The sequence below is a fragment of the Microchirus variegatus genome, assembly GCF_963457635.1.
Source record: "Microchirus variegatus genome assembly, chromosome: 17".
NCBI lineage: Eukaryota > Metazoa > Chordata > Actinopteri > Pleuronectiformes > Soleidae > Microchirus > Microchirus variegatus.
The window spans coordinates 16,387,816-16,401,228 of NC_139818.1; the positions used below are offsets into that span (position 1 = coordinate 16,387,816).

Sequence of the window (13,413 nt, forward strand, 5' to 3'; positions counted from 1 at the left end):
ATTTAAGACAAAATTCGGCAAAAGTACATATTCTAGTCTTGAATTTAACATGTTTTATGGGTTCATGCCTCGAATGAGACAATTGATACCATTCACATGCCGCTTGGACTGCTGTTTACTGTCTAGTGCCAATTTGTTTTGTAAATGATCTTCTATTGCAACATTCCCTCTGACAAATCTGCTAAGTTCAACTGGCTTTTTAACTCTGTTAATTGGTTGATTGCATGTTGCACCTCAAATATACACACAGTTATTTAATTACAGCAGTGTTTCATTCTACCCTGAAACTGGCACACAAACAGGACTTTTTGAGATTTGCACTAAATGCATTTGTGTCATACACTTATTTGTGTTGTCGTGTCCTGGTTACAACATGGAAGGGACAGTAGACACAAAAACGCATGTCAGTGACAGCGCAGACTCACTCGGTTAATAGAGAGAGATGTTTTTCAACAAATAATTTGTGGGGTTAATTTCTCTCACTTCTAAGAATAGCACCTGCGGTCGGCTGGCAGGCAGCATGCTGCTGGTGGTGAGCGGCGTGCTCAGAAGCTCGAGGTGGTTAGCGAAAACAGCCTCGGTGTGGTCTCTGAGGTCTGGTCCAGACGAGTTCCCACAGCTCCTACTCCTTGGCTGCGAGGCTGTTTCGATGGGCGTGCTTTCTATTTTGATGATTCTCAAAAAAAAGCCCAAAGACAAACAATGGAATGGCTGGAGTCTGATTTATAACAGTCGGAGTTAAATCTCCTGTTTTCCCATGAGGAAACCACATGAAAGATCAAGAGTGGAAGAAGAATCCCACTTTGGACTTCCAGGCTTATCATGTCTCAGCGAGAACTCGCCGGGAGCCAGTCGGTCACCTCCCAGTGACCTGCTCCACTGGAGAAACCGATGGCTGCTGCAGCAGACAAACGCGCTGTGCCAACAGTTAGGAGAAGAAAAAAAATAACTGGCAACAGCCTTTAGGCTATAATTCATTTGACAATCTTTCTTGTCATCCCTCATTCTATCTCTCCTCTGTCCACTTTCCTGAGGTTTAATCTGCTGCATGTCAATAAGGCGAATTGCTACTTTATTCCCTTCGGCTGCACGGTGATAAACGACTCTCGGCCGCGAGACGACGCCCAGATATGGTTTTGGAAAAGGACTGTTGATGAAGCAGTTGTCTGGAGCTGGAGATGAAGGTGTGCAGAGAAGTGTCTCAGCAGATGGTTGCATATACAAAGTGACGCAGACCACTCTCTCTCTCTCTCTCTAGATTGAAACACTTTCATTTAGGTCCAGGGCCAACGCGGTGCAATCGATCAACATTACGGTCGCCTTTGTAGTCGATGCCAGTTTTTTTTTGGGGGGATTCCACGGACAAATCATGAGTGAAGTGAGAGTGTAAACACGGGAATGCGTCCGTCTCTGATCCTGCTCTTTAGCAAGGTGACGAGATATAGCTCGTGTTGTAATGCGAGTTAGCGGCGGTTCGTTATAAAAAGAAATATACAATCGCGATAAACATCTGCATGGATAGATGTTTTTGCTTTGTCATGTAATCTGTGCCCTTTTGACTTTTGACACGTCCTTATATGATTGAAGCTCTATTTGGTACAATCCATCCTTAACCCTTTAACACCAAGCGCATCGCAGACGACACGTTTGCGCAAGCGCGCTTTGCATTACCGCGATTACGCGATGGTTTGTGCTATTTTGAAAAAATCCCGACGTTTTCTTAAGTCAAAGTGTGTGGTTATTACGGTCATTTCACTCCATTGTCGCAGGAAGCCGGCGAATCAGTGTCTTTCCATTTTTTGGCCTGTTTTTGGACACTGAGACAAACAAATGTTATTCAAAATAAGTTCAAGACTTTTAAAAATTCCAAATTTAACACACAAAATCTGGTGTTTGTGTGCAACGTTTTGTTTTTCTTCATTTTAAATACTTAATACGCCATTTTTAACATGCAGTAAATTGTAAATAAATGCCAGATATCGAAAGTTATTCTTGGGAAATGGGCAAAAGTACTTAATCGCAGGACATTTTCTGGCCCGCATTTGAAGAGCACATCGTGAAATGATGCACACATTTAACAACATGTCTCGCAGAAACGCTCTGTGAAATTGTAAAAACCGATTCCCAAATGTCAAAGGATATATATATAAAACTATTCACTAGATAGTGACAGAAAAAGCATGTAATGCCAGCTTCCACTTAAGGGCTCAATTCAGTTTGTTTCCATTCACTACCAAGCTTTACTTAATGTTAATGGTATGAAAACATTTTTCTAGTAAGAGGCTAAAAATTGGATTATCTGTTCATTACGACACAAGTCGAGCAACGTAAGCGTGATTTATGTGACTTTTTAGTGCGCGTTAGGGTCAGAGTTCCCTTTGCTTGACGTTCTAGGGATTCGTATAACGATAACTGCCGATATATTACGACTAATTTACCCATTGCACTGTGATACATGTCAGTATTTATATCATTGCCCTGTGTTTGTGTTCCTCTAACCTGTGAGATCGAGTGTTTGACGAATCACAAACACCGGGCTCACAAGGAGCTGCGATGTTTGGTTTATGGCCTGCAAAAAAAAAAAAAAAAGTTTTTCCTTACGCTCGGCAGTGCTCCTCGGCAGCGCCGCAGGCTCTCTTGCAATCTGGTGAGCATCTGATTGTTATTTGGGCCTCATTGTACTGTTATCATGACAGAAAACACTGCGCCGAGGCCCAAGGGCTCTATAAAGAAAAACCCAGAGAGTTCTAAATTAAGACCGTGAGTGACATCCGTCGCAATGTCGGCAAGAAGGCTGTAATCAGAACCCGGCTTTGTGTAGACAGTGGGACCCATCCATCGTTTGACAAAAAAAAAAAAAGAAATCTGGCACAACCTCAGAGCTGAAAGGTTACACACAATAGAAAGACATGGCTGTCTGTTCTAGTTACTTTAAAAGCTCTTGGCGGATGAAATAAGAATTGTGACAACACCCACATTAATACTTGCAAACAGGAACAATTCCTTGCATAATCCAGACAAAAGTAGACCAGAACATGAGCATCTTATTATTGTATAAAACATTGGATTGGAATTTCCTGGTCACACACACACACAGAGACCACATCTGTAGCTTTGTTACCTGTTAATTATTAAAGCCTAAAATACATAAAGCTGCGTTGATCGTTGGATCATTCCGAACCAGCCATCACACATCCTGTCTCCTTATTTTTCCCACATGTTGGCCATTATAAGGCAGTACGCTATAATCAATCTCACTCATTTACACTTTAAATGTCTCACAAAAAGATCCTCACGATTGCATCGTTTTCATCAAATGTGGCAGAAGAGGAACGAGCAAACAGCCGAGGCTCATTTTGAAGACACGCGAAAAAACGATCTTCTTCCGTGCGTGGTGCAAGTAAAAGAAACCAAATATTTACATTTAAACAAAAGTTATTACTTCCAGATATCTTGTGTAGAGAAAAACTAAAAGTTATAGCAACTTGATGCGTATGTAAAATTGAGTTGTATACTTTTTTCTTGTTAGATCCAGTGACTCCATAAGTTCAATCAAACAATCTGAATTGGTGACAGACAAAAAAAAATCAGCCACGACTGAACTCCAAGTAAAACACAGGTACAGCGTACGATATTTTGTCCAGCGACAAAGATAGATGAGCAACTGATGAAGACGGCGCGACGTCGAGCCAACGAGCTCCTTGGAAAACATTCATGGAAGTAGGTAAATGAAGAGAGGGATCAAAGCCAACTTCAACAAACGGCTGTCCAGAAACATGACGTGAAATGAATGATGATGTGTGGTTTGTTTAATGCGTTTTTAAATATCCTTTTCTCCCAGGACTCCAACGAGTGATACTGAAACTGTTTTCTAAATCATGGTTATGTCTTCTTGAATGTTTGAAATGTAGTCGTCTATTCTTTCGGTTTGAGCGAGTGCATTAGGTTATTGTTCACTTTAACCCTTGGTCATCACACGGCACGGATCTGTGCCGCAGGTGCATCCTTGGTAAACTGCTGTGGGGATAATGGGAAAACTCCTTATATGGACAATTCCTTGAGGGGGGGGATGTTTATAGGTCACATATTCAGGCTTTAAAAGATGTTTTTAGTAGTAATAATGCAAAATAATGCCTCTTTCTTTTCTTTTTGTTCATGAAAACGAGCCAAGTGAACTTTGAACTGTGACATATTTTCAGATTTCACAAATTCAGTCCAATTTTAATAATTTTGAGTACTTTTTGCTCAGGTGTATTTTTTTTTTCATCAGATCCAAGGATGCTCCTAGGTTGTGCCGAAAAAAATGGATACAATAGTAAGACTTAAGACTCTATATTGAACATTCTTATCGCTTCTGTATACTATATATATGTACGTTTCAACATAGGAATGGAAAAAAACACAGTGGAAATGCTTTGTGTTCTATGGGTTAAACGACTAAACCAGGCCTAAAATATAAATATAAATATAAATATACTGCTTTATTGCAAGATTTGAATATTGTGACAGGAAACCAACACGTTAACTTTAACATTTGCCAAATATGTAAATTCATAAAACACAAGAATATTACTTACAAACAAATATAAGCTCCTCTAGGAACGATTTGATTAGCCGACAGCGACCTTACCGATTCTTTCATTTCCTGGTCCGACAGTAAAGGACAGAAACGGCCTCAATCGTATTGGAAAAAGTCTGTTCAAATATCATCTGGACTTGAATGACTTGAATTCTGAATTCTCTCTCTCTGGGTGCAACGTGTCATCAAAAAGGCCAAAAGTGTAATTACTTATGACCGTCTACTTGGCAGCGAAATTTAGACTAATGCCATCAGGGCGACGTTATGTGCAGCTCTCCCAGGAAGACTAACCCATACTCTAAGTCATTTTGTTCCTTCTGCTGTCACTTTATCGAACGCAGCGCCAACTTAACTTAACTTGAAGGATGTGTGGCTAAGAGATATGTGCAATACACCAGTGGGCTCTATTTCCATATTTACTTATTGTACATATTTATGCATGCATTTTTAGCTTTTTATCACTCTTTTTAACCTTTTTTTTAAGGTAAATTTGGCTCTACTTCTTGCACCTTGCATTGTGTGTTTTTTTTTTTTTAAATATAGGGCTTTTTGAACATTCTTTCCCTCTCGATTGGTGTGTCGGTTTCCATGGTTTGTGGAGTGGTGGAAAACTGTGGAAACTGCATTGCCCAAAGGGGATAAATAAAGTGCCAACATGATATCCTGTAACATATTAGAAACATGGCAGACAAGACCATAATTTAGCAGAATGACGTTCAAATATGACGAATGGCTCTGTCGCTGATAAGCGGCCGTTATTTGATCCTCATCTTACAATATCATTATTTTAATTTAGTGTTATCCCACAGACGGCCAGTTGGCCACAGCTACAAAACCCTGATTTAAGGCTTGAATAAATCTGGATGGACGTGAGGACGGCACATGATCATTATGGAAACATCTCTGCGCCTCAAAATGAACGGACTAAAATAATCCCCACCATGTCCCCCGCAGTTTTTTTTCTTTCTCCTTCTTCATATCTTTAAAGCCACTCTTCTGAAATGTAAAATGTGAAATAACTTCTTATCTGCAGCACCACTAACCATCAAACACTAGTTATTATACAGTTTTTGAGGCTAAATTTTGAGGTTGCGGCGGTTGGCAACAGTGAAGTTGAGTATTTTGTTGGGTTTTTAAGGCAGCAGATGTACTTTTGTTTTTTAAATGTGTTCAAACACACTTACATTTCTTTAATTGCACAGATATTAAAAGGGCCAGTGTTGGTGCTAATGAACACTCATCCCATCATTTCCCTTCCCAGGATTTGTTTATTCTCCCTGAAGAGGGCAGTGTTTGAATGAAAAGAGCCTCCATCTGTCAGCACTCATCAAGTCACTCGGACGCCAAGAACTTGGGGGGAGAGTGTACATGAAGTCCTCAGTCCAATTTGTTTTATTTAAACCAGATACAAGGATATAGAATATTAGATCCTCATGTGCAACATTAGATAAATTCAAATCCTGCAAGACAACAGTGTCTCGTTGCAGGAGGACAGGGTTGATGAAGCAGGAAGAAAAAGGAAAAGAATGAGATTGCACTGGTATCTACAGGAAAAAACACACATCATTTCATCAGTTCTTTAACAATAATTTATGATAATATGATATTAATGCGAGGCATTGATGCTAATGATCGCGTAGATCCTTGTAGAAACAGTCAGGGGTTAAAGCGCAGCTTAGAATCTGAGCTTCGCCTTGAGACACTGGTCCAAAATAAACCAGCTCAAAAAATGCCTAAATGGTTTTGAGACACGTCATGCAGCGGAAATAATTAAGAGGAGGCGGGGGGGGGGGAGTGGTGGAAAAGATGCATTTGCACACTTAATTCCAACAGCAACAGCAGCACAGCGAGATGTGCACGTCCACTGTCACGCATCCCATTCACACACACGAGTGGGCTCCTGCTCCCTCCTTTCCTATCTCCTCATCTGTCCTCTCATCCTCACCTTTCCTCTCTGATCTCCCCTTTTTTCCTACCTCTCCTCTACCTCTCATCCCCTCACCTCTCATGTATTTATCTCTTTCCTCCCTTTCCTCATTTGTCATCTCCTTTCCCTTCCAATTCCTCTGCTTTTCTTTACCCCCCCACCCCCCACCACCACCACCTCCCCTGTCCTCACCTCTCTCTCTTCCCCTCCCTTTCTCTGTTTATCCTCCCTTTTTCTCTGATGGGCCTTGCTCTCTCATGAGGTTCTTCTCACCTTTCTCTTGTCTCCCCTCTTTTTTGTTCTTCTCCCTTTCCTTCCCTCGTGTCTTTCTCCCTCACATAGTCACCACATCTCCTCTTGCTTTGGTCTCTTCTATTTTCATCTTCTCTTAAACTAGTTTTATTCTCTGCTCCTCAAAAGCGAAAGTCTCTTCTCTTCTCTGACTATATTCATATTGTCTGCTCATCCAGAGTGCGTGACCTTATCTTCTTCCCTTTTCATGACCTCTTTCCTTTTTTTTTTTTTTTTTAAATCTCCTTTAATTCTCCTCTCCTCCCTTTGCGCACGCATCCAAACCTCTCCCCCTCCTATAGTTTCTCAATGAATCTTTCACCCAGGTTCAACCCCTCCTACTTTGTGTAAGCGCTTAATTGTCAGCCTTGACGAAAACTTGCGTGGGCTTAAATACCGAGTGCGCCTCGCTCTGGGGGTGGAACTGGCCAACCTGTCGGAGCGGGCATCTCTTGTGTCTGTGTCTGTCTGTGTGTGTTTACGCGCGCGTGTTTTTTTTTTTTCTTTCCTCCACTTTCTCCTCGTGCGCTTTTTTTATTTTGGTTTTATTAGTGCCGCTGACCCGCCAGCATGCAGGTGTCTCTGACCCTCCTCGTCTCCAGCGCGGCGCTGCTGCTGCTGCTCCAAGGATGCTGCACCGCAGTGAAGGGATGGAAGGTACTCAAAAATGATGCGACGGAGATTTTACCGGAGTACAGAGAAAACACTCGGACTGTGCAGGAGGCGGCGACGCCGCAGGAGAGCAACGGCAGAAATAGCAGCAGCTCAGTGAATAACAGGGCGAAAACCGGCGGAAGAGGCGCAAACACAGTCTCCTACAGTAAGTATTCTGTTCACTTAAATGCCGTTTTAAATGATGTCGTTGGTGTGTTTGGAAATAAATGGAATAGAAAGTAGCGCGGTGATAATTCATTGTGCGTAAAAGCTAAAATATTTAAAAGTTCCAGTTGTTATTTGTGCGTCATGACGCACGAACCGTGCATCCCTAACTGCATAAGAACAAGTGCGCAAATGCGTTAAATGTTTTTCAGTCTTAAAGTCCATTGTGTTTGTTGTTTTCCCAACTATTTTTTTTTCACTATTTCAGGATTTTTTATGCTTTGCGCCTTTACTGCAGTCTGGCTGAACCCACAACTCTTTAAAAAAAATCATTAAGCCTCACACTGAAAACGAGTTAAAAGTGTCATTTTTCACCCATGTGGACGAATGAAAAGGTCAAACCTTGCCATAGAATCACAGTCTATGTTGAATCCATGCAAATGAGTGGAGTAAAAAAAAATGCTGAAACACAACCTGCCTCTGAATCTCCAGTCTATTATTAAGAGCAGCTCCACTCTGTTTCTGAGGCTGTTTTCTTGCTTATTCTGTCGCCAAACTCCAGGGTGAGAAGCAGCAGCACACACACACATTCTTGTGGTTTCTTCCACTATACAATTTGGAGTGGGGCATTTAGAGAGACATCAGGGTTTTTTCGTTTTTTTTTTCATGTCTGTCTTCCAGGTTATTTCCTTTCCTCTCTTCATGCTATTAGTCAAGCTCTACTTACGCCATAACTGTGTGATTGCAACGACATGTCTCTCAAATAGAAAAAAAGCCCCACAGTTTGTTCTTCTGGAGATTGGAAATTGTCCTTTTAAATGCAACACTGCCACTGACAATGATTCCCACCTGTGTCCAGTGGAGGCTGCACGCGTAGGACAATCTCCACTCGTCTAATTCGAGACGGGAGGCTTGCCGCGCCGTCTTCACGTAATCCTGACCACTCAGGATAGGACCACTGGAATTAGCAAGTCAGAGTGTGTTAGTGTAACGTAAAACATTCCGTTGAGGATTTTTAACACCTCTGTATGACAAAGCACATAGCAAATCCATGTTTTATTAGTCCCCACAATGTATCACACAGAGAAATCTCCTGGATTATTTCTCTGCCTATTCGTGTTTGTCCTAGGACGGCTTCTCATGTGGGGTCACAGCCTGCCTTGGCCTCCCTCCAGCCCTCTCCCAAAGCGAGTCTTTCTCACTCCCCTGTTGGAGATGAGCAGGTCACGCAAACTGTTCGGTGTGAATGATGCTCAACAGCTCAACTTTAGAGGAAAAAGACGGATCGGCAGAGGCTGAATTAAGACAAACGGATGCTCGACGAACGAGGCAACCTGAACCCGCCGGCGATAATTAGTACAAACCGCTATCCAGTGTGTGTTGCTGGTATTGTACACTACTCTAGTTCCTTCAGCGGTGGCCACAGAATAACACTAGATCAGATTATCGCGGGGGGAGAAAAAAAAAAGAAGAAGTCACCTCACATAAATCCTTTGTTCAACCCTTTTTCGCAAAGAAAGCCACAGAGGAAAACAGATCCCTCTCCGAGTGTATCATTTCTTAACCGACAGTTCCGTTGCCCCTTTCTTTACACGCTGCTTGTAAAAAAAAACAAAAAAAAAACACACAGGACAATAACTCATGCATACCGCTGTTAAAAAGCTGAGGCTGAAGCGTAGGATTACAGGCTGAGTGTGTTGTCTCAAATCAGTCTGGCAGATGTCCAGTTTGTTCAAAATTGTACAGTTGCAGTGCTGCCTTAAAATAACCAGACAGCTATTTACCCCTCCGTCACCGCATACATTTCCTGGGGGCCAAGCCTGTGTGCCAGCTCTTACTTCCAGCCCGAGCCTCCATTAGGTTTGATTGAGCTGTTTAATAGCCCTCTGGTCTGGATTCACTATCAGCTGATTGCTGCCAGCTGGATTTTTGTGTTAAGACCCGTCGTCAGCTAATGATCAGGTCATGAATACAATTCAGAAAGTCTGATATGATCTCATTGGCTCACAGCTCCGTTAAAACGCACAGAATGTTGTATTTCCCGTGCTTTATTCTGTTATGCTTTTCTTGTTTTTCTCACAATCGAAGTGTTCGTAACTTAGCGCACAGTAACCTGACTAAGTCGCAGCTGCAGTGAAGCAGTTAACCTGTCCACTCCGGTATGCGGCAATTTAAAGTGTTTGTTTTGGGTCGAAGCCACGAGTGTAAACCGAGATATCTTGCTCTTCAACCCAGGTGCCTCGGAGCTGAGCTGCAGGGAGCTGCGTTCCACCCGTTACATCACCGACGGATCTTGCCGCAGTGCCAAGCCCGTGAGGGAGCTGGTGTGCTCGGGCCAGTGCATGCCATCGCGCCTGATGCCAAACTCCATCCTCCGCGGCAAGTGGTGGAGGAGCAACGCCTCGGAATACCGCTGCATCCCGGCCCACTCCCGGACGCAGAGGGTGCAGCTGCAGTGTCCCAGCGGCAACACGCGGACTTACAAGATCCGCGTGGTCACGTCCTGCAAGTGCAAGCGCTTCAGGCCTCACCACAACCAGTCGGAGGCCAAGGAGGTGCCGAAGACGCAGCGGAACAAGAAGCACGGCCGCTCATCTCAAGACCGGAAAAAGAACAACACGCCGCTGGTGGGGAACTCGTACTGATGCTGCTCCGCAGACATCTGAGGACAGTGACTGAAGCACATTCACACTCAAACACACACACAAACATGTCACACTACACACAAGAGAAATTTTAAAGAGAGAATTTATAAGCTATAATTGCTGGGCTGATCTTAAGTCGTTTATTTTTCAGCCGCGTGTCAGCATGTTTGTGGACTCTTATGCTTATTTTGCATGACAAAATGAATCCAGGGGCTGCGACTGATCATGTTCCTTCGTGCGCCAGCCATGTTGGATCATAATGAGACAAAGTATTTTACCATCCCAACAGCTCCAGAAACGTCATGGGCTCGGCTCATTCCTCCGCCCAAGCTGATTTCATTTAAGCATTATGAGAAGTGCTCCCATGATGCGTCGAGCCCATCTGTGCAAACATCCAGAGGATGAAGAGCTAAGGCTGCGGTGTAACGCTGAAAAGGTGTATATCCGCCCCCAAAAAATTGGCTGCAATCCATCTCCTTCTGACTGCATGTAGAGGATTTGGTGGCAGCCTAGGGGCTCTTATGGTGAGATGTTGACAGTTTTTGGAGAGTCCTGGCCTGAAAGGTGGTGCTCGCAGCTCCCTGACAGCCCACCTCGCTCATCTGGACAGACCTACCACGCTCTCCACGCTGCATGAGCCCCCCGTCCAGGCCTGTCAGTCACAGTCGCCCTTTCCCACGAGTAAAAACAGTGAGTCAGGATAGACTGGAAGAGTCTAACACCACAGGGGGGCACTGGACGTTCCTGTGATTCTTCTTAATTACTAAATGAGCCCATTCCTGTGTTAGGATTTCAGTCATAAAAAAGCCATTTCCTCTAGCCAGTTCCTGTTTGGTGGAATCACATACAAGAAGCGCACATGTGTGTGTGTGTGTGTGTGTAGGAGGCATCAGAAAAGTGTGCGTGGTGTGTTGTTACCTCGGGGGCAAGAGTGCTCTCCAACACGCCCACACACCGGAATTCTTTTGTAATGGGCCAAATAGAGCATCAAGCGGCCATCCACGGCCAAAAAAAATAAATAAATCCCTCTGCTGTGTAAGCGTGCAAGATTCAAGACACCTCAAAATCCTCTGTAAATAGCTCAGACAGGGAAACAATAATTCCGTTTTTTATCATTGTATCGACTGCTAAAATCCAACAGGAAGAGGAAGTGGCAGTGCAACGGTCTGTCATCGCAGACGACACAACCTCCTTCCTCGCCCCCAAATGGGACTGAATTTCGTGAAGAATATTCACAATGTTTCCACATAATTGTCAATACTCTCGCTTCCTGATTTCGGGTGGTTCTCTAAACTGTACTGACAATGTTTGCTTCTTTTTCCCCCCGACTCTTACGTTTGAAATAGCAAGCGGAAGGGTTTTTTTTTTTTTGTCGCGCAAACTGAGAGCCTCCATGCGAACCTGTGCGGTCGTCTGCAGCATCGGCGGGGGCGTTTTTTTGACCGGAGAAACGGGAAGGTGCATGGCGAGGGGGAGGGGAGGGAGGGGCAGGGCTGTTTCGACACAGACAGTCAGACACAAAGACGGACTGCTTTTGAAGAATGAACTGCATATTTATTTTTTATTTCAACATTTAAATTATTTATGCAACCTTTTGTAGTGAACGATAGCCATTATTGTCATATAGTATGTTCGAGACTTTGTAAATGAAATTCTGTACAGTACATGAATAAAGTAAAGGCAGATATATTTGAAAGAACTGGCTTATTTGTTATCATTTTAATTCCAAAGATATATGTGTACATATATATATATATATATATACATATATATATATATATGTATATATATATTTATACTTTAGCAATTCCATTTTTGTGCATTATATGTCAGGATTTAATGAATGACTTGTGGAATGACTATGTATTAATGTGTATATACTGATAATCAAAATGAAGGTGTTGCCCTTTTTACATTTACATTATTATTTGCACACAAAAAATCTCCAAATTTACTTGTTTGACGTGTGCGTGTGCAGAGAAGTTCAAGCATCGAGGAACTTGAGGTTTTCCTCTGTTTGTTCGTACATCTTTGCAAGAGAAGGAATCTGCACTCTTGAGATTTCAGCTCTGCCGCAATTTGTCTTTGTTTATGTGGGGGGGGGGGGGATATAGGCCATAACCATCATTCAACATCATCCCTCCTTCTGCCTCTCCTCCCTCAAGGCTTCAGACTTGATGTGCTGCGAGTTTGAGAGTTTTTTCGAACGCATCTCTCTTTGCTTTATTTGCGGGGCTGCACGTCATATCTGGAGTGCTGCACTTTTGCCAACGGCACTCACTGAAATGTAGGAGTCTGAGGGGAGTTACACAGTCCAGGCACCGAAAAACATCCACAAGCTAAATTAAGTGTTTATGCCCGAGTGTGATTTTTAGTTACAGGTACTAAAGCTCCCTTATAAGGTCAAATAAACACATGATAGAAAATCAGCGTATAGCAACTGACTGGGCGGTTGTTTGTAGCAGAGCCACTGCAGAACAGCACATATTCAATTTCACTACATCGTCCATAATCTGCAGTCATTATGTCATTTTCAAGCCCCGCTTTTCCAGGAGAGAACAGACATGCCATGTTTTTACTCACTTAACTGTAGCTGAGTTTCCAAAAGATATTCGTGACCACATCCTTGAGCGTAGTACCTACATATATCGATGCTGACAAAGCATCTGCCCCGTGTTAGTGTACGTTTGTGCCACGACCCCCGCGTGACCCTTATGAACCTGGTTGGATGCTGAGAGGTAAGACATGATCCGTTTCCCACCAAATGTATCAAGGCGACGGCACTTTGGTTAGGCCTGATGCACAGTAAGTGTCATCCAGGTGCACAGGATTACAGATATAATTGTAACTCTACAACGAATAATATAAGAACCAGGATTCAGTTTGGTACACACAATGCCAAGAGTGTCAAATTACAAATATTAACTGGGCTTTTTTTTTTTGGTCCCAAATATGAGGCAAGGAAATCATAGGGCAGCACTAGAGAGGAATATTTATTCAGTTGTGCACCTGATCATTTCTTACGATAATCACTGTTTCCACATGTCTTCCACATGACAGTGTCAACTAGTCTCCACCTCGCCACGTCAACGTTGAGAGGCTGCTTTCCAAATCCCCGGTTAGGTCCTTTATCCCTCTCTCTCTCTCTGAAT

At 43.1% G+C, this 13,413-nt stretch overlaps 1 protein-coding gene across 1 annotated transcript; it reads left to right on the forward strand.

Annotated features, from left to right (window-relative positions):
• Positions 1-7,367: 7,367 nt before the first annotated feature.
• Positions 7,368-11,639, forward strand: sost (sclerostin; the record flags this gene model as incomplete). The annotated part of the gene is made up of 2 exons (XM_083904269.1): positions 7,368-7,617; positions 9,852-11,639. 2 exons carry the CDS (start codon positions 7,368-7,370, stop codon positions 10,259-10,261), a joined length of 660 nt encoding a protein of 219 aa, XP_083760395.1. The 3' UTR covers positions 10,262-11,639.
• Positions 11,640-13,413: the final 1,774 nt, after the last annotated feature.